The 22,254-nt window shown below is 45.5% G+C and overlaps 1 protein-coding gene across 4 annotated transcripts; it reads right to left on the reverse strand.

The window, feature by feature from the left end:
* Positions 1-3,577: 3,577 nt before the first annotated feature.
* On the reverse strand, positions 3,578-20,070 carry SLC35B2 (solute carrier family 35 member B2). 4 transcript variants are annotated; one of them, XM_083497149.1, is made up of 4 exons: positions 18,748-20,070; positions 9,296-9,489; positions 7,450-7,610; positions 3,578-5,964 (listed from the first exon to the last, which is right to left on the reverse strand). In XM_083497149.1, the coding sequence occupies exons 1-4, from the start codon at positions 18,756-18,758 to the stop codon at positions 5,029-5,031; spliced, it is 1,302 nt and encodes a 433-aa protein (XP_083353275.1). In that variant the 5' UTR covers positions 18,759-20,070; the 3' UTR covers positions 3,578-5,028. The 4 variants fall into 4 exon arrangements, with proteins under 4 accessions (XP_083353275.1, XP_083353276.1, XP_083353273.1 ...); XM_083497150.1 differs by lacking the exon at positions 18,748-20,070 and adding an exon at positions 18,270-18,552; XM_083497147.1 differs by lacking the exon at positions 18,748-20,070 and adding an exon at positions 16,947-17,700.
* Positions 20,071-22,254: the final 2,184 nt, after the last annotated feature.

A 22,254-nucleotide genomic window follows, 5' to 3' on the forward strand; every position in this document is an offset into this window, starting at 1 on the left:
AGAGAGCCACCCCACCCCCCAATCAAGAGTGGAAACTGGTTCCTAGTTCAGGTGTCATGTGCCAGAACACCCCGACCTTCTTGAGCTTGTGTGTACATGTGGAATTCTGAGAAAGTGGTGTGGGCACTCCAGCCTCAAAATGGCTCCTCTTACATTTGCATGATATTTAAATGGAATATTCCCCTAAACCCAGTATCAAACTACAGATCTGACATCTAAAAATCCTAGATCCAGCAATTGTCAGTACAAACATTGGATTCTCAAAACAAATCCTTATGGTTTTTACAAGGATTCTTCCGCAAATTATAAATGAATTAAAGCCGCGTGGCATTGTTTTTTACACTGGGCAGAAACATGCCATGGAACAAGACTGTAGACCTCAAATGTGATCTGTTTTTAGGGGATTTCTTGTGGGCACACCTTACAAAAAAATGAGTATACTTGCCAGAGTAAAAATGATCCTCATGGTGCCCCAAAGCCCCCACCCTGGAACCCACATTGCTGCTTCCATTGCCACATTCATGCTGGTTAGAGGGCATACGGAGTGTGGAGGAACAGCTCTGGGCAAGAACAAACCTCCAGCAAATTCAATCTGTTTCAATGGGTTCAGGTTCTCATGGGTTCCAGGTCTCTCTTGGCCTTGGTGGGTGCATGTGCTATAAGGGCACCATGTTGGGGACTCCCAACTACAGGTTGTTAGGGGAAGCATCTTTGGGTGCCTCCATATGAAGTGCATTGAGCAAAATGGTATGGTATCACAGTCACTTTTGGAAACACACTTGGTCTGTTGGCCATAAGTTACCCATCCCTGCTCCCCGTTGTCATTGTGCAACAAGATGACTTATTTTCAAGTCAATTCTCTTGTAGAAAAATCCACCTGCTTAGTTTTGTCTCCTGAAGGTGGTAGGACTATTTTGACAGGTTCAGAGACTGTCTCTTTAAGTAGTCACGTTTCTTACATGCTTCTCATTACTGGCATCTGCTCTGCAAGCAGGGGTTGTCAACTGCTTTGGGCTTGTGGGCAAGGCACACCCTGCAGCCATGCATAGTTGCATATGCATACAATAAGATCCTGCTGCCAAGCCTGCTTCCAGCAGGGGGTGCTGATAGTTCAGTCTCATGGAGGGAGAGTCCAGAGCATTTCCTTCACTGGCTTTGCTCTAGGCCCTTTGGATGCTTTTTCCTAACCAGAATATGTTCCTGAACTGTGAATCATGCTTGCCTGGATGTACATGGAGGTTGTAGAAACATCTCACAGCTGCAAGGGGTTGGACTAGATGATCCTCAGGGTCCCTTCCAACTCTTATGATTCTACAAAATATACTTTGGCATAGCTGGAATATAGCCAAGGGTACAAAAGTTAAATTCCTTTGCCCACTTTTGCCTCCAACCCTGCCCACCACTGGCAGACAGTCTCTGGAAGGTTGCCCATGGCCCTCTGTCCCTGTCCTGCTATAAAGGATAGACTACACAAGGCATTGTCTCCTGCAAGAGCAGGGATGTAGCAGTCATCTATATAAAGCTGTTATTCTAACATGTACAATTCCTCGTAGGCTAGAGAAGATTGCTGAACCCATCTTCCTCCCCCGGCCAAACCCTGTACAATGATACCTCGGGTTACAGACGCTTCAGGTTACAGACTCCGCTAACCCAGAAATAGTACCTCTGGTAAAGAATGTTGCTTCAGGATGAGAACAGAAATCACGTGGCGGCAGCAGGAGGCCCCATTAGCTAAAGTACCTCAGGTTAAGAACAGTTTCAGGTTAAGAACAGACCTCCAGAACGAATTAAGTTCTTAACCCGAGGTACCACTGTACAATGATCAACTGATCCATGGGCAGAGTGGCTTCAAAGAGGTCTTCAAAACCAGCTTGCCTTCATTGTAGCATCATGCAACGCCCACCTAACTGCCTAATTTGGCCCATGGGATAATGTGTTCCCCACCCCTGCTAATAATCGCTTACAATAGAGCAAGCTTCATTGAACAATGGGACTTGTAAGTAAACATGCATAGGATTACTCAGATTTGCCTTCCTGACTGCTAATTAAGGAAGTACCTTGTGCTTCTTGCTGTCAAGGTTTTATGCTTTATTACAGGCACCTGCCTGTAAGTGATGTCCAGGACAAACTACACTTAAATGGGTTGAATTGTGTATACCTTCCCTTTCTACAATTAACAATACAGATCTCTTTTCAGTCTTCATTTATGCAAGTTTATAACAGTGGATTTCACAGGTTGATCAGCCAAGGGTGGGGATATTTTTTAGACTGCAACAACATTGGCAGAACAAGGCTAAGACACCATACACTGAATTTCCTACCCACTGGAATTTTCTCTTAATGTGGAGCATGGCTGTCAAGTGTAACCTTTGACCTGGAACGTCTTCTGTGTCCTAAGCAGCCTTTTAATGCTTTTTTAATCCTCTGCAGTCCACTGCCATAGTGACAGAGATATTTAAGTTTTGGGGGAGTTAAGTTTTGCTTTGAAGGCAAGTTAAGAATCTAGGCCTCATGGTGCACAAGAGCTGCTAAAGCTGAACTTCTGTGTGAACACCTATTTACTATTTCTGTCCACATCCCTTCTTGCCCATCATCACTTCCTCATACCATGCCACTCCTTGAAATAAAATCGGAAAGCCTGGAACATTTTGAATTGTGAATTTACACAACATACTTTGTAGCCAAAGATGAGGATTTTGGTGTCTCATTGGTACCTTTGCCCTTCAATTTACTTATTATGTGCTCATTTGAGGAAATTAACAAATGGGGCTTTTTCAGTCACAAGACATCTCTTCCCCCTTACTTGTATTTATATCAATTTTTTCACATACTTGCCCACCTGTTACCAGAGACTGAATCTGGCTGGTCCATTAAAGCAAATGCAGCACTGCTCCACAATAACTTGTCAGCCCTCACCTAGTATCCACATGCCTGCCTTCTGTCTTATAACCAGTCAGGCTCTGACTCTGCCTGTCATTGGTTCTGGCCACACCTACTGTTGATCTCTTAGCCTTGAGCCCCAATGGACAACAGTCATCACAGCAGAGATTGAAAGGCACTTCAGCTACCTCGTTTTGGCTCTATTTAAAATAACATGGTTTTTTTCCTGCCGGAAACTATCCTCATGCAAAGAGTACTAAAACTAAGCTGACACAGGAATCAACTTTTGGCAGTATTTCTACTTGAGAGATAAGACTTTTGTGGCAGCAGATATATAGAAGGAAAGCTTTGCACAAATAATTGATCTCGTCTCCAAAATGGTTCCCTACCTACAAGGTAAAGTATCAAGTTCACCTGGCTCAAAGGCAAGAGATAAAGCAACTTCTTTCTGCTTAATGTAATGGAACTCCCATTTTTGCCAAATAGATCCATATTTGGCACATCAGATGTAAAGCGACCCACTTGCTAATGTGATTAAACCACACTGGATAAATCAACTGGATGAGATTTGAGACACTTGTTTGTTTTCACCCCAACAGCACCTGGAGGGGGGTGGGTGGCCCACAAGGGAGCAGCAACTCCTTTAGATTATCCCTCCTGGACACACGTTAAAGGCTATAAAACATGTCCTGGCCACTTATTTGCAGCATAGTTTAAATTTAATAAAATAAAACAGTTGTGTGTCGAGTACCAAAAAATGTTTCCCCTGCCCAATGTCAGCTTGGCAACAAAAGGGTTAATGGGTAAAACTCGAGACTTTTGGGGCAGAGCCAACAACTCCAGTCCCGCATCCAGTTTTGAGAGCATGTGGAGAAAAGGGGGGAAAGATCCAGCCTCTGGGCACCAAACTATCCTGCACCGTACATCTCCTATCTCCTGGCTCAAAAATGAAAATGGCACAGCGAGCTAGACAATACAGTGCAGTTCAGTGCCCCCACCACACCTTGCAGCTTCCAGAACGGCCTACGTGCCACGTAATAAAATGGGAACATGGCACAAAAGAGACTGCAAGGCCCAAGAGGGTCAGAGCCCAGAGCTCAGCCCTGCTGGAAGCAGCACACGAGCCCAGACTCAGGCTGCTTCCGTATGGCTGGCTCTCAACTTGAACCACGTATTTCCCACCAACCTTTGCAAAAATCACTGGGGAGTGGGGGGGTGGAGAAAAGGACTGGGGTGCACATTCTTTTACTATGAGGATACCCTCTCTCTCACCACCTTGCCTAGAGCAGCAAAGAAACTTGGTTCCGAAGAGAGGTCTTTCAAAAAGGCAATATTTGTGCTTTTCTAAGTTTGCAGCAACAGTAAACCCAAAGAAAGCACCCCAAGAGTGGCCTCGAGGGGTTCTGGGACTGTAGTTCATGGCAGTGAGAGGAGGGAATGGTCAAAGAAAAACTAAGCAAAAAGCAAAAACCCAAATGAAGCTGGCAAAGGGGGCACCGTCTGAAAGGCCTGACAGTGGGGCAAAAGTACAGGTGGGTATACTGAGCCAGAAAGCAAAGGGGCTGTGATTTAAGAGAGGCCGTTGCCCAGCAGGGTAAGTTCAAAACCTCCACAGTCAGGACTGGTTTTCTGTAGAAGCTGCCTGGGCTTTCCATTCCAACCATGACGTTTTGAGGGTGTGGTTCTCTCTTCTTTTTAATGGAAACTGTAAAAGTCTTGGCCTTGCTGTTCCCTCATACGCAGCTCCAGGGTGGTGAGCAGAAGGCGAACCGTAGCAAAACAAAAACAAGCTCCAATTTGACTTGATCATAAATTAGCCTTCTCTACCCCACAAGCTGTCAGTCAGGGCAGGCATTAGGGACACCTGTACCCTTATCTTGGAAAGGGGTCTCAAGAGCCCCTTGCAAGTCTCCTTCAGCAGAAAGCCTCAGCAGACTTAAAATACTCAGACGTTAGGACAGGAGGAAGCTGCCCCTCGCTTCCTCCAAGCCAATCCCAGCAGTGTTTAAGAATCAGCTGGGATGGGAGGTGTAGAGGATGGGAATTGACGTTTCCCAAATCGACCAGCTCTTTGCTGGGTTCGTAAGAGAGAGATTCAGCAAGTGCTTGGGGGCGGGGAGGAGCGCAGGGCGTGTCGCCCGGTGGCCCCTAAACCTTCTGCACGGTGCCCTCGACGGGCACTTTCTTTGCCCGCTTCTTCATGCGGCTGCGGGCATAGACGCGGAGAAAGAGCGCCGTGAAGACCACTGCCACTCCCAGCCCGCCCACCACGGTGACAGCGTGGCCATAGATGAGACACGACAGGAGGATGGCAAAGGCTTGCCGCAAAGTCATGATGATGGTGAAGACGGCGGCTCCAAACTGGTTGATGGTGTAGAAGATGAAGAGCTGCCCGAAGGCCGAGCAGACCGACAGCAGTACAGCGTGGGCGGCAAACTCCGAGTGGCGGGCCATGAAGCGCACCGACTCCAGCAGGGCACCCTGCTCCAGCAGCGAGCCCACCGTGAAGAGGCACGAGAAGACGTTGACGCCAAACATCATCTGCACCGAGGACATCTTGTAGGTGAAGAGGGCGTCTTGCCAGTTGGATGTGAAGCTGTCAAAGACAATGTAGCCGGCCAAGAGGACCACGCCGGAGAAGGTGGTGACCGTGGAGAGGTGCTTGTCGTGGGAGCTGGAGAGCAGGAACATGCTGACTCCGACCGAGATGAGGGCTGCTGTCAGGTACTCCCAGTACTCGTAGCTCTTGCGGGATACCAGCTTGCCCATCAGCATGACCGGAATCACCTTGGAGGCTTTGGCCAGCACCTGCGTGGGGAAGCTGATGTACTTGAGGGCCTCATACTGGCACCAGCTGCTGAGGATGTTGGAGAGGGAGGCGAAGGAATACTTGTACATGGGAGCGCCGTGACGGGGCTGCTTGATCAGGGCGCAGTAGAGGCCGGCCACGGTGCACGCTAGGATCCGGTTCATGAAGACCAGGAACTGAGAATCCTTGAACTTCTCACCAGGGTCGGACTCGGTTGCGCCATACGTTCGGGTCATCACCCTCTCCTGGAGGACACCCCATGTCAGGTAGGAGATCTGCAAAGGAAGAGGAAGAGAGGGGGGAATGGAGGGCAACTGCCACAACAGACAGTAAGATAGCATCTTGGAGAATCGGGCAAGCAGGAAGCATGACGCTCTTTGAATGCCACTGACCCAAGGAGCTCATAAAGACGCCCACTTTTCCTATACTGTCAACCTACGCAACAGGAAGCTGAGGGCCGGATCTGATTGAGATTCTCTTTCCACTCCCAAGCAGGATCTAACCAGATCGGTATTGCACTTCATCCCACAGAGACTATTTTCTATGCCGGGCTATGTTAAGACACCACCTACAAAAATTACAGCAATAAAATGCTAGCTGAGCCACAAGATGCAATGTTTGCCTTGGCATTTCCTATCAGCGCAAACAATCTGAACACCATCTGGTTTATGTTTTATGAAATGACCATGATGCTATACAGGATTACATATTTCAAGCACTGAAAAAAGTACATAGCTGGACAGCAGCTGCCACAGAGCACCTGCTTCTGCAGACAGCAGCTTTTAGTGTCCCATCCGGCCTGCAGAATCAACCGTTTTCCTTCTTTGTTTTCGCAGTTCCTTGTAAATGCAGAAGCAGTAATCCCAACACCCTCACTTCAGTAATACGAAAAGTATCATTACTTATGTCCTGTAAATTTGGAATGATCTGAACCAAAGAGATTTCATGACTTGCCTATGGCCATTCAACAGGCTTGGTACATAACTAAATCCACATTAGCTCAGTGCATTAAGAAAATTTCCTTCTCTCTCTCTTTCTTTCAATTTCATTCAAGGACATGCAGCTTTTCCTTCGCATTTCTTTTACAGGTAGCTATGGGCATAACCCAAGGATGCCAAATAAAGTTCTGCACTTGCTAAGCTATGTCACTCTAAGGCCTGCAGCTCATTGTTATTCTGGACTTACAGTTGCTCAAAGAGCCAAATTAACTACAAAACGCCTCTTATCTATCTTCCGCAGAATGAGTGAGATAAGACAAACAAAATTCTAATCCACCCGATAGTGACTGAGCAGAAGTTTTTATCTTTCTAAAATAACAGAAATCCCCTAACTGAACCCAGTGTTCTTACTCCAGTTCAAAAATAACTGGGTGATATTCTGACCTCATTATTGCATGAAGGGTACAAACCATGCAATTCTGAAAGCATCATCTTGGTTTTATTTATTATTTTATTAAATTTATATCACGCCCTTCCTCCAAATGAGCCCAGGCTCAAATTTAATTCCAAGTCTCATGAGAACTGAGATTGTAGCATTGCTTAATGGAAGTTATAGGTCAGGAAGGCTGCATATGTCCCAGTACACATAAAGCCAGTGCAATGGGTGGGATATTTTAACCTTGCTTGGAAACTTTGCTCAGCTGTGAACTAACCTTTGAGCCAATCCTACTCTCGGTGTAATGCTACCTCTAAATGAGAAGCTCCCAATCACCACCCTAGACAAGCCAAATCAAAGTGGAGTACTAGCTCTCAGTTCTTTACCTGCAGGCCAGTTGCACAAAACAGCAGCTTAAAGAACTGCCGGGCTGTGGAGGACTCGACGGTCTCATTCCGAGCTGCTAGCAAGGTATCGTCCTGGTGTACAGATTTGGCCTCATTGCCAAAGACACATGATTTGATAACTGGAAAGCAAATACCACGGCCTAAGAGGGAAAGGAGCAAAAACACATTAGCCACAACACTGAATCACACCAGTTGGGGGCATGGGGGAGGGAGGAAGGGAAGCCACACACATTACAGCTGCCAATGTTGTCCCCACAATCACCACCACATAAGAACTAAGAAGAGCCCTGCTGGATTAGGCCAAAGGCCCGCCATAGTCCCGCATCTTGTTCTCACAGTGGCCAACCAGTTGCCTGTGGAAAGAATGGCTGTGAGCAGGACTTGAGAGCAGCAGCATTCTTTTCACTTGTGATTCCCAGATACTGGTTCTCGGAGATATAGCACCACCATATGTGGTTTCCTGATGGCACTTCCAAACAGATTTACTTGCCTCTTCTCTAGGCCAGTCCTACTCTACTCTGCTCACAGTGCTTGCCCCCAGCTAAGAGAAAACAGACTTACTGAGCTGCAGAAAATCAGAGAGATAGTGATGCAGATCTTATACCCACATTGCCATGGCTATTCCTTGCAAATCTCCCAATTTCCTCAACAGGTAATGGCTACAGATTCTGTGCTTGCTAGCATGATAACACTGATGGAGTGGACACAGTGTTTGAAATTCGCCAGGCGCCAGGCACATTTTGCACCCGGCTATCGGCCACTTGCGACCAAGTGAAGATGGCCGGGCACCAGGATGGCACCTGACGTCTCTGCCATCTGGAGGTCTATCTGCCTGGGGATCCTTGTATCATGACTGTTTTCACACACTAGCAACATACCCCGTAGAATCCTATCCATTATATTTTATCTGCACAATCAGAATGAATTTCAGGAACCAGAAAGTTGCATTGAAATGTAAATGTAAATAAAAAGAAGGCACCTTTTATCACATGTGGTGGACCTGTAAATTAGTAAAAGAATTCTGGGAGATTATATATAATGAACCGAAAAAAATCTTTAAAGTAACTTTTTATTAAAAACCCCCAAAGCTTTTCTTCTAGGAATCCTAGGCACCGAAATATCAACGGATCAGAAAAGACTATTAATGTACGCAACTACTGCTGCTCGGATGCTACTAGCCCAGAGAAGAATGGCAGATTAAGTTGAAGGACTATGCCAAAATGGCAAGAAGAATCAGGAAGACCAAAACTTTAATAAGGAAAGGGGAAAATATATAATTTACCTTAAAAATCATTGCAAACAAAATTATTAGTAGAATTGGAATAATACTTGTAATTTAACGTTGAATTATGGTTCAAATGGAGATTTAATAGATTTGGATTAATAGAGAAGATGCAGAAGAAAAAAAGTTAACTAAGGACCCACAAAGGGGAAGAGGGCAGTCCAGGGGAATCTATGGAATTCTCTTTTTATTTGGGTTGTTTGACAATTGTTTGTAAATTTCAAAATGTGAAAAACTAAATAAATTTATAAATAAACACAACTTTTGAGCCATCAGGCCCCAAAATGGCAACGAGGCGTTCCGTTTTGGCGACTGCAACCTTGCTTTAGGAGCCATTTGACACCTAGCTTATATATCTGAGTTTCTAACACTGAGTGAACATACTGATTGCGCACTTAGAAGTCGACAATGATTGCACTCTGGGGCAGTTTCAAGTCCAGGACAGCACAGCTGAGGGGCTGCAGAAGATACGATGGGCTCAGAAAGAGCTATCTCAGCTGCAACATCAGGAAACCACTCTGTGTGCATATTCCTACCACTTACCTGTTTCAAGGTAATTTTTCCTCTTGAAGTATTGTATAAGCAAGAAGCCTGGAACCACAATACTTGCATAGCCTGCGGCATTGACCAAAAAGCGAAACAGCCAGAAGTCTCCCCAGGAGTCCTGGTGGACAGCAGGTACCTCTTCATTCGCAGTCACTATGGGGAGAGCAGCCAGCGCAAGAGCCAGGCAGAACCTGCCAAGAAAAAGAGCAGGTCGTAAGCCAAAGGGAATCCCTGGATCCAGTGAAAAGTTTATACAGGCAACTCACTCATCACACATGGGAAGCATTCAAGATTCCCGCCCCCCCCCTTCCTCTAGCAACAGGCGAAACCAAGAACCCCAGAAACCAAGCAGCTACATCTGTCTTGCGCAGGATTCTCACAGCAAATGCTGCAGACGTGCTTCCAGCTTCAAAGCTGAGTGAAGAAATTCTGCACATGCAATCCCTATGCCTGTCTGCGGAACTATTGCCTTTCACTTAATCTGGCACGACACCAAGGACAGAGGCCTGTGAGAGCTCCCATTTGTCAGATCTTTGGTCTTTTCAAACACCCTTCCTTGGAGTCAGGGAGAGAGATAAAAGAAATGAAATAAAAGAGTAAGGCTGGGATGCAATAGACACAGGCAAACAGCGAACACTCTAAACACCCTCCTTTTGGGATCTCAGACAAGCTGTGCACATTAACATGCACAAACACAGATCTTGGAACAGGCGGATCCTGGTGTCCCCTGAGCAGCAAAGTCAGAGTGACCTTCCTACAAAGCAAATAAGTGTAGTGGCTGAGGGCTCCGTTGGTACTTACCACCCAGACATTCTATGGGGCAGGAGTGTCCTTGGAATATGGCAGCACATAACTCCCAGATACGTCACAGAACAAACCTATTAAAAACTATATTCTTACTCAGCATGGGAAGCAGACAACTGGGCTGCTCACTCAAATCTATTACAGAGGAATCGCACGTATTTTCAGACTTCAGGGCGAGAGCCAATGAGCAGCTGTGTAGTTGTGCAGAAATTCACCACAGACACGTGAGAGAAGGAGCTAATGTCTCCCTGGAGTAGCCACAGTGCAGTTGCGCCACAAAGAGATAACGCTCCAAAAGAGGAGGCAGATTAATGACTGTGCTGTCAAGCCCCTTTTCATCCTGTTAGCGGCAAAGAAACCCACAGGGTCTCAACTGGCCTTTTAGCCAGCGACCCTGAATCTGTCAAACTCAAGTTCTGCACATTTGGAGCGAGCGTTGTTTTCCGAAACAAGATGGTGAGCTAGAGGTGGGCAGAGAAACTCGGAAGAATAGGTAGCGAGATCAAGGGAGAATATCTGTTGCAAACAAGAAGCTATGCAGAGAGAGCACCCTTTAACCATCAGAATGCATGAAGAAGACTATCGGTGGCTGCAAGCCTCCATGCAGGCAGGCAGTAATGTTCCTCAGAACTACTTGCTGGAATCCTCTTCTGCTCGAATCCTGCTTGCTGGTTTCCCACAGGCATCTGGCTGGCCATGGTGAGGACAGGAAACTGGACTAGATGGGTCATTGGCCTGATCCAGCAGGCTCTTCTTCTGTTCTTATGCAGTCCCCCCCCCCACTGCCACCGTGATTCCCGAGCCTCAAAGGCACCGCTGACACTTTTCTACGTTGTCCCCCTGCAACTGTGAGAGACAGAAGCCCTGTTTGTTAATTTACCTCACATGGTTAGAATCGTGTGAGGGAGAGTGGGGTCAAGCACAATAGCTCTGCTGAGTCCCCACCCCCACAGCTCAACATTTCTCAGAGGGCAAATGTCTGCAGCGAGGAGCTGGAGCCACCGATGTAGACGTCAAACTTGCACAAAGGCAGCAGGTTCCCTGCTACAGATGTCTGCGCTCCAACATGTGAAGGGTGACAGGGACCAGCACTGTGATGCACATGCAACCTTATTCTTCCCTTCACCGTATGAGAAGCATACTGCCCTAAGGCTAGTCTTTCCATCTCCAGCTGAAGGCAGAATAGTAAATTCTTCACTTGTGCCACCTTTTTCTGGACACCATGGAATCACAACTATCATAGGTGCATGCTTATTCAGAAGCAAGTCTCAATATGTTGTGCAGAGCTTCCTTCCATAGGATTCCAGCCTAATGAAAAGTTGAGCCATTACTCAAATATACTAAAGCTTCCAAGGCAGAATTAATGCCCTCTTGCTGACAACTTCAACCCTTTAACTCGGAGTTTCTCAAACTGAGGTCCTCAGCTGTTGTTGGACTATAACCCCCATCATCTCTGACCACTGGTCCTGCTAGCTAGGGATGATGGGTATCATAGTCCAACAAAAGCTGAGGAGCCCACTTTGAATAATTCTGTTAACTGTTTCCCCATCCTCTCTCTTTCTACCCACCAACTGCCTTGGACAGGCATGTGCCAGCGCAAGATCTTTTGCAAGATATGAAACCACAGGAAACCGGTTTTGAGTAAGTTCAAAGAGGCTCTGAAACAGCCCTCTGAGGTCAGTTTCAAAGCATTGCCCTCTTACATCGTTTGTTCATGCTGTGGCAAGCACTACCCAAATTACAGAAATAATTGTTAGAAAAATTTCCACACCTCGTTGCATAAAACTGTAGTCCAGGCACCCAGGAATTTCAAATATCTTTTTTTTTCCCCCCCAAGCCATGAATATATTATACTCTGGTGGTTTCCAGATAAATGTAAAAAACTACAGCCATTTTTGGACAAGGACAGCCTGGCTATGATGATTCATTCATTGGTAACCACAAGACTCAATTATTGCAATGTCCCCTGTCTGAAGGCTCTAGCTGGCACAAAATGTTGCAGTTAGATGGTTGGTGGGGTCATATTACCACCAGCACATCACCCCAGTGCTTAATGGTTGCACTAGCTGTCCACACGCTACTAGGGCACATTCACGGTTCCTGGACAACTTTTGTCCAGGTTAACTTAAGGACCATTTGACACCAAACCCGGAGTCTCTGTTAGTGATCCCTCATGGCTCAGACACATTACCATGCATTCTGTGGATTCCCCTCCCACCCAGCTGAACTCAGACAATATCCTTCTTTATTGACCTTCACACACCTGATCACTGAAGAAGAAGAAAATCAGCAGGCATTTTAAATAATTTTATGGAGAATTTATCACACAGTACTAGCTTTTGAAAATACTATTCCCTTGTGTGGTCAGGACTCTCAGGCCGTAGACTTTTCAGCAAGGAGGCAAGAGATTGCTTATGTTTGATTTGCCTATTTCACTCCCAAGTAAGTCATAATCCCTAAATATATCACTGGTCCTGGTATCCCCAACTGCATGGGCGCCTCCCTGTGTGATTAGCCACTTAGAGGGAAACTGGTTTAAATCAATTTCAGCCTGGCTTAATTCAACTGCTTTGGGCCAGGGCAGGAGTGCCCTTTTCCCAGAAAAAAGGGAATAAACCAGCCAAGCAACAGTTCTCTTTCCTGCTTTGGTTCACAGCTCCCTGGCCCGTGAGCAGGGCCAGATTTAGGCCTGATGAGGCCCTAAGCTACTGAAGGTAATGGGAGCCCTTTATTTGTCCAGCTGTCCTTTGTCAACAACAAATTGTTGCTGTTTTTTTGTGTTGAATATATGCTATATGGTAATTTATGGACCTAATAGGTATCTAAAGCCCTTTGCACATAAAAAATATGTATTTTGTCAAAGTAACTGTTGATCTGAAATACAATTAAGAAGTATATTAATAGTAAAATAAATATTAAGCTCTAACTGTATGTAGGTTTTATTTTATTTGTTTTATACCTTATATTTTGGAAATGTACATCCAGGGTTTTTTCCCTTTAAATTTTTTTGGGGGCCCCAAGAGAGTGGGGCCCCAAGCTATAGCTTGTTTAGCTTATATGTAAATCTGGCACTGCCTGTGAGCCACTTTCGCCCTGTGTTTCTCCCTCCCAGCTTCAGACAAGGCAGCTAGTGTTACAGGTGAGCTCTCACTTCTGCCAGGCAAGCAAAACCAGCACCAGTGCTAGGAATGAAAGAAGCTTTCATAGCTTCAAACCCACAAAGAAACCAGGAAGTCGGAGCTCATATATACCTCTACTGTTCCCTTTCACACTGGACAGACGTGCTTTTGACACGCACCCCACCCCCACGGATAGGCGGCTCTCTACTAGGGCAAGAGCGGTCTGAGACAAAGCCCCCTTTGGCAGACCTTTCCATTTCAGTTCCTCAGGCAAGATGGTTCTGAAGCAGGAGTACAAATCACCATAGACCTCCGTTCTCTATGCTAGTGACAAAAAAGCCACAAGAAAGTGGAGCACAAAAAGATCATGGAAGCAAATGCCCTTCACCCTTCAATTGCATTTCTCCTGCAGCTAGTTCTGTGGGCCTTAAGAGATTCCTCCCTTCTTTGGATCCACAGTCAGAATTACTTGGCAAGTATTTGCATCTATTAGGCTTCTATGACATAGTGTCTCACAATTAGGGTGGTTAGGAAGTGGCAAAAGGGCACATTTACGGCCAACCTATTTAGAGGAAAGGCCATAGCTCAGAGAACCTGCTGCTCTGCATCTCCAGGTTGGACAGGAGAAATGTGCCATCTGAAACTCTGGAGAGCCACTGCCAGTCAGTGTAGACAATACTGAGCTAGATAGGAAAATGATCCAACTTGGTATAGGGCAGCTTCCAATGTTCTTTTGTTCCACACATATACCATATTAGCTCGAATATAAGCCACACTTCCCCCCCCCCCAAATTCTGACTGTGAAAAGTTAAAGTGCATCCTATATTCGGAACCGAGTGCTGTGTGCCCGGCTCCCAGCACTACCGCCCTGAATGGCTTGAGGAGGAAGTGCTGGGAGTCAGGCGCACATGCTCAGAACCGAGCCCCTGTCCCCTGTTCAGGGCAATAGTGCCAGGAGGCGGGCTGCACCCGCAAATAAGCCTTGAATTTTAAAGGTGCGGCTTATATTCAGACCAATGCAGTAAATAAAGTGCATGGATTGAAATTTGCTTTAGTGAGTGCAAGCGTGGAACCAGGGGAATATTGCACGTATTGCATTACACTATTAATCAGCTTTCAAATCAAGCTTGAGGAGGCAGGCATTCACCCCCCCTTAACATAACTGCCAATGCTTGCCTTGGACCCAGGAGCTCCTGATTCCAGGGTGAAGGACATTCACTGTGCATGGTTTTTTTCCCCTGCAGAGGAAACTTTAGGGACCAGCTCCCACCCACAGCTTATGTCTCGCTTGAGGACTCCCAGTTCTAAGTATTTGGTCTCTGCAGGTGGTATAGTGATGTGCATGCAGACAACACAAAAACTTGGTGCAGCATCTCATTCTTGCTCTCACTTCTGCGTTCAAGGGCCAGAAGTAAAGCATCCAGGAGCCTAGTACATGGTGCTGAATCACATTTCTGACACTTATCAGTCAATCCTAGTTACCAGGAGGCAATCACTACTTGACACTGCTGATCTAACAGTTAGAAAATTACAAGCTGCTATTTGTTAGCTCTCTTAACCAGCAAATAATAAAAACAATTTGAAAACCAAAGGAAAGCTAAAGGCAAATCTCAGCCACAGCAACAAGAAAATGTTATGAAAAATAAAGCTCTTCCAATGACTGGCATCTCTAGCCTAAGGGCTTCCCAAACACAGAAGCAAGAATAGCAGAGGCTGCTGATCAGCTAGTCTTCGGAGTTCACTAGGAGAACAAACAAGTCACACTTGCCTGTCAAGCAATCATTAAAACTGCAGAGCAGCACACTTCTGGGCAGTGTCACCAAAGACACTGAAGCTCGCTTATGAACCATTAACTGGAATTTAACCACATATAAATGTCCCCAAATAGTTTATTATTCTTATTTCATATTATAATGTAAAATGCCCCCAAATAGTGACTGATTAAGATAATAGACACTTTTCATTGTTTAAACATATTCTAAATATTTCTACTGGATCCCAAGAAATCCAGAGCTCAGAAAGCACTATTTGCAAGCCTCAGAGAAACTCACAGGGCTACTTGCTATGTAGAGCAGTCAGGGTAAGGATCCTGGTGTAAAAAGATCCACAGGGATTGTTTGGGAAGTTGTCAGCTTAGAACTCTGGGAGCTGAAGGAATGTCATAATTATAGTGAAGGCTGAATTTCTAGGCTTGCCTACAACTAACTAAACTTCTTTAACATATCAAACTGTTAATGATTCACCCACTAAGATGAAATTTACAACAACAACAAAAGGCACCCTAGTTTCAGGGCATTTTAAACTACTGGCCATGAAGTATTGTTGGACCAGTTAAGCAGAGTGGAAGAAATACAAATTGTTATTGCCCTTTGGTGGCTTTTTCTTTCAATATGACAATATCAGAGAATAGCAATGGGGAGATTTTCATTTGCGACTTGAAGTTTTTTTGTGGGAATCTATTTAATATTCAATGAAACATTGGGATTACCTGCAGATTTGGAGTGTGGTATCATCTCTAAATTGACAACACAGCACTGTCTTTCATTTCTATCTAATCTAATAGCAATGGTCTTAGTGTTTACACCCATGCTTAGAGGCTATTTTGGCATAGATTCACCCATTACAAGGTGAATCCAGACAAGGCGATTATAGCAAGTGGGGATGTGTTTTTGGATGGTGTCTCAATGTCCCTCAAAGAACAAATATTCAGATTGGGAGTACTCCTGGAGCTGGCTTTGCTGATAGATGCACATTTGTGGTCCAGCTCAAAAAGAGGACAGGACACCTGCAACATTACTAGTGTGTAGAAGTGGAAATGTCAGGTGTCAAGCTACTCCTTCTGGGATTCCCTACTCCACAACTATTAAAAGTATAAGAGCTGTGGTCTCTTTTGCACATGGCTGCTCTAAGCTTTGGCCAGATACTTTTTTCATTAATAACCAATATGTGAACTGCATCCCTTCCTGGAAAACAAGGCCCTAGCAACCATCATTCGTGTATTTTTTAAACTCTGAAGTTTGACTACTGCAAATAAACTACGAATGAGGCTGCCTTTTAAGACTGGAAATGTCAGCTTGTATAAAATGCAAAAGTCTGTGATCTAATTGGAGTCAAAGACTGAGAGCATATGCCAGCTGCGTTCTGCAATACTGATTATCAAGTTCTGGGCACAATTCAAACTGAATGTGATAACTGAACAGGTCCTATGTAGCTTGTGTCCTCCACAAGCCTTTTTTACACAAAATTTTTAGGTGTAGCTCTGCTCCATATTCCATAGAACTGTGACTGGGGTTGTTGTTGTTTAATCGTTTAGTCGTGTCCGACTCTTCGTGACCCCATGGACCAAAGCACAGAGAACTGTGACTGTGGTTAGGAGCAAGATTGTTCTTAGGAAGAACATCCGCTTGAAGTAATTTATCCTAAAAGACACCTGCCTAAGCCTGTGCAGCTCCACTTTTTTTTAAGGAAAAGAGGTACTATTTTTGTTTAGCTAAGCCTTGGCAGATTTTTTTTTCCAACTTCAGTTTTGAATGTTTTTAATTTTTTATTGTATATTTGTACAGCCAACCACCTGATAGCTCCATGTGTTTACAAACTACAGCAAGAACCCCAATCAGCAAATTAAGGAAACTGTTAATCTCAGTTTCCAATTCAAGATGCTGATACTGACCTTTAACATCAGTCAGCAACACTGTGCCCATGGGTGCCAGTGTGACCGCCAATACCTGCTATGGTGCCTGTGAAGGGTCTCAGTATATAAATCCTCATAAATCCAGAATACAGGAGAGACTGTTTGTTCTTTGTGCTCCATCCTTGTTTACACTGGCTCAGCTTCTTAGTCATTGAACTTGCTCTCTTAAACATGCTCATGTTTCACTAGATACTAGGAGTTGACCCTCCTATCCATTCTGAACAGGAGAGGTACAAAGAGTTTCATTTGTGAATAAGCATGGCAGTGGCTGAAGTAGGCTCCTTTTTCAATTGATGAGACAACTGATTCTGTGGTCTGTCAAATCGCTTTACGAACTGACTGGCCTTCATAAAGTGGCACTCTGTAGAGCAAGGATGGAGAGACTGTGACCCCCTAGGTATCACTGAACTCCAGCTTCCAGGCAATGGTCATGGATGATGGGAGTTATAGCCCAGAACCACCTTGAAGGCCACGGGTTCCTCATCCCTGCAGTGGATAACTTCATAAGATGTATTATAAGTACTAATGAAATTGTCACCTTTGAGCTTTGAAATTTTTAGTTATTTCAGATGCACTTACCATTTGCACACTCAAGTCAATACAAATGGAGCAAAATACTTCCCTTACACTTTAAATCTGGATTCTTAACTATACTACTGTTCCCACACAAATGATCACATCCTGTTACTCTAGCGTCATAATCCTCAAACAGCTCCCACCATAAATTCCTTACACAAAACTGCCACTGTGGATAGAATTCCCATTCTACCTAAGTGTGAATGAAGAAAGTGAAGTGAGGAAACATCCTTACCATTTACTGTGATTATAGCAAGGTAAAAAAAAAAAGCATTAAAGAATTATTGACTTGCATTAAAATTGGATACACGCCATTAAAACATAGAGCCTGTGAGTTACTTCAGATTAATCCATTCAGATTTTAGCTGTGAAATCGTCCGCACAATGATTTTCACTTACTGCATCCTAACCCCGGCTGGTATGAAGCATCAAATTTCCTGGTAAGCAGGGTTGGACTGGAGCCTTAGTTTTAAAAGACACCCAGTTAAGTAGGTATAGAATTGAAGCCCAATGCCTCTATGTAATCTACTAGGCTATTAAGGCAACCTTGATACCAATTCGATGTCAACATGAAACCAACTACGTGGCCTTGGATAAATGATGATTTCAAAGTCAAGTTGCTCAGCGGGTGGAGCTAGAACTGGCCTACCTCGCAGGGTTGTCCTGAGGCCGATCCAGGAAAAAAGGTACTTTGCTACTGAGAAGTAAAAAACCCCACTGATATAAATGGGACTAACTCCCCTAGTAAAGGGATAAAGACTTCCACCTGGAAACATAATACCAGGCATTTATAACCTCCCACAGCTGCTTCAAACCCAGGATCAGATCGTACTGTATATCGAGTCTCGCTGGATACCCCCCTCCCCCCCCAGATTTCATTTCTATCCGACTCCTCGGCCTCCGGCTGAACCCGGACGAGGCAAGCGAGACAAATCCGCCTTCCCGAGAGCTTGGAAAGGGAGACCGAGCTCTTCCCGAGAGCCAGCCCCATCTTTGATTCCCGTTTCCTCCAGAGGCGCCCAAGCCTAGCGAGGGGCTCTTCTGCCCGCTCCTCCATGCATCTCTCCCGCCTGACCCACAGCATCCTCCCCGCCCCAGCCCGGAGCCCCCGAAGATGCCGGTAGGCGCCTCCCGCCTTCCCCCCGCTGGTCGCGGGCCCGCCAGCGCGGGAGGGGACGGCCGCCTCATCCCCGGCGCAGAGAAGCGTCCCCCGTCCCGGAAGCCTCTTCCGCCCGCCCCGCGCCCCGGAGTTAGCCCACCTGCGGCCCATGATGCCGGCCGGGCCGGTGCGCTCCGCTCCCCCGCCACTTCGCTGCTCCGAGCCCGGCCGCGCCTCCCTCCCGGCGCCACAGGGCCAGGAACCGGCCGCTCGCCCCAGCCGAGCAGGGACTCCGGGGCTTCCACAGCGCCGCCTGCCGGTCTGGAGGCCCCGTCTCCGCGCGGCAATGGATTCCCTTCCGAAGAAGCGGGGAAGCCTACAAGTTCCCGCCCATGTTTGACTAAGGGGAGGAAGCAGGCGACAGGCGAAAAGGACTCTTAAATCCGTTTAAGAGCTAGGCCGCCGGCCCAGAATCTGGAGGGCAACGTTTCTTGGAAGAGTGATCGTGAAGTTTGCAAAAAGGTGCAAAGGGCTTCCCCTCCACCCTGAGGAGCCACGTGAGGTGAAAGGAAGAACTTCAATTTCAGGAATTATTCTCTTTTCACTAGCAAATATACCCTCCTGCGGAGAGCTGTGGACTCCTTTGGGACAAGTCAATGCCCTGTGGGAAAGCAAGTGAACGTGGAAGCCACCCATAAAAAGCCTCATTCACTACGGTTTCAGTCACACTTCTCCAAGCCACAGGATTTGCTCTCTGTATATGGCCGGAAGCACTGTTCTTCAGTCTGCGTGCTTCATCTCTAGATTAACAGTCAATGAAGCATGGCATTCCTCCACTCTTAATTCCCGATTTTTTAAAAAGGGCATTTCTATGTTTTTTAAATACTTACTTTTTCCCTCAGGTTTTTCAACCAGAGAAAACTCAGATGCCTTCATATTCTCAGGTGCTACATTTGCCAGTATCAGGGTCCAACAACAAAACTTGGGGTGACAGTTGTGGGTAACTTGTGGCCTTCTGAGACTGCGTCATTGCTATGCTGCCTGAGGCTAGTTGGAGAGTTGAACTACTAGAGGACAAGTTACCCAGCTGGCACAAACCCAAAAGTGAAGGAAACAATTTGCTTCTCTTGAGTTCACCTGTCACCTTCCCTGCCAGCTATGTGGAAAAACATACAGTACATATTTGAACCTGGTGATGGCGCTCCCTTGCCCCATATACCCATTCTAGGTAACAAAACTGCCTGCCTTAGGGTGAACTAAGACTTTCCAAATACCAAAAGTATTTAAAATATCTTGAGGGGGATGATGTGTGATTTATGGCATCTAATTACAATAGCATGCGTGCTGGGCTATTGAGGGAAGCTTTTTGCAGTAGCACATTGCATACATACCCTGGCCTACATCAATCTAGGATACCTGTTAGCTCAGCTGCTTAGAGTATAATGCTGATAACACCAAGGTCATGGGCTGATCCCTGTATGAGTGCATATTCCTGCATAGCAAGGGGTTGGACTAGGTGATCCATGGGGTTCCTTCCAACTCTATGATTCATTTAGGCCATGGGTAGGCAAACTAAGGCCCAGGGGCTGGATCTGGCCCAGTTGCCTTCAAAATCCGGCCTACGGACGGTCCAGGAATCAGTGTGTTTTTACATGAGTAGAATGTGTCCTTTTATTTAAAATGCATATCTGGGCTATTTGTGGGGCATAGGAATTCATTTTTTCTTTCTTTTTTCAAAATATAGTCTGGCCCCCCACAGGGTCTGAGGGACAGTGGACTGGCCCCCTGCTGAATAAGTTTGCTGACCCCTGCACAAAGCTATCCATCTCAGACAGTGTTTGAGCCCAGTTCTCCAGAACGGAAATTCTCTTTGCTAGACTGGAATGTCTTCTTGCGTAATCTGTGTCCAAAAAGTCTTTTGCAAATGTTCTACCACTTCCTAAGAATGCATTTTCATTGCCATTTGTTTTCTAACCACAAACAATAAATAAGAAGCCTGCCCGTATTTTAGACATGTCCAGTTTAATTTGTCTTTTATCCTGTTAACTTGCTTTGCGACTTCTGTATAAAGTGATTTAACAAATGCAAATAACGACAACCAATTAATATTATCCATAAATTTAGTAGACTTGAATTACAAAACTCTTCAAACACTTTATAACTGAAAGGTAGCCTTACGTCCCATATGAAAATGAAAATATTTCCTGCGTGGTTTTATTACTTTTCAATGACTTGTTATATTTATAAAGCATCCTGCTTTATAGGTAGTGTGCATGTAGACTTACTCCGTTTTGTTGTACAAAGTTTGTGTTTCTGGTATTAATTATCGTGAGATGGTTAAAGCAAAATTTTGTATCAATGGAAGACTTCAGAGCACAATCCAGCACATGTTTACTTGGAACCAAGTTCTACCAGGTTCAGTGGAATTTATGTTCTAGAGCAGGGGTAGGCAACCTAAGGCCCAGGGGCCCAATTGCAGCCCAATCGCCTTCTCAATCTGGTCCAGGAATCAGCGTGTTTTTACATGAGTGTGCCCTTTTATTTAAAATGCATCTCTGGGTTATCTGTAGGAATGCATTTATTTTTCAAAATAAAGTCTGGCCCACAACACAGTCTGAGGGATGGTGGACCGGCCCATGGCTGAAAAAGGTTGCTGACCCCTGGTTTAGGTCCACGAAGGAGAGTATAGCCATAATATAGCTACATTGAGCCTTTGGGGTCAGACAGCAACTTCTGAAAGCAGAAGCAGGCCTGCTTGTAGGCTTCCAAGGATGCATCAAGCTAACTGCTGTTGGAAATACAATACAGAAAGACAGCTCTAATTTTCCTATTGAATGTTGGAAGCTGTGTCTTCCTCTTTGTGAACCGCTTTCAACATACTCCTCCTCTTTCATGCTGCCAGTCGCCAGCAGGATGCAAATGGCTTAAAGTTCCACTAAAGCATCTCAGGAAAGGCAGGAAAACTTTTCTTAAAAAGCAAAAACAAAAAACCCAAATCAAATTCTTGAAAACATTCCTGTCCTAATAGTTCCCGTGTAAGGAGCTACTCTGTTTGCTGACACTTCTTGGTAAGGTTCAGCGAACAGCTTTATATTTGCACCAATTGTAATGGTTTTGATACAGAACAAAGTCCCCCGTCGTCGTCGTCCCAGAACTGAAGGCTTCTCCATAGTAGCCAGCCAAAGATTTCCGTACCTTGTAAATGGCACAGTAACCTGATTAGATTTGAAGAGTCAAGAGTCCTCTATTGTCAGAAACCTTAAATACACAACTTTCTATGTAAGCCTCCTCCAGCTTTGATTCTGTAATAACCAGAACTGCACGAACTGTTGCATTGGGCCTAAAGCCAGAAGACAGCCCATGTGATCTCAGCCTTTCTCTGCTTCAGCAGCTGACTGGTGCTTTCCCAAGCAATTTGTTGCTGTGGGTGAAAGGATATCTCCATCCGCTGCTTTTGGTTATCTAGTTGGGGCAGAAAAACAGGCAGATTGGCTGCTCTCACTGCTTAAGTGTGACATGTGTATCTTCTTCCTGTAGCAGATGTGTAGACCTGTGAAAATGTGTGGGACGTTATATCTGATAGAAATGGGTGCACTCTTGGGAGTCACAAGCAAATCTGGGGTGATCTTTTACTAACACGACAATTTATAGAATCACAGAATCCTAC

Source organism: Podarcis liolepis, assembly GCF_965112155.1.
Source record: "Podarcis liolepis genome assembly, chromosome: 3".
Classification (NCBI taxonomy): Eukaryota; Metazoa; Chordata; class Lepidosauria; order Squamata; family Lacertidae; genus Podarcis; species Podarcis liolepis.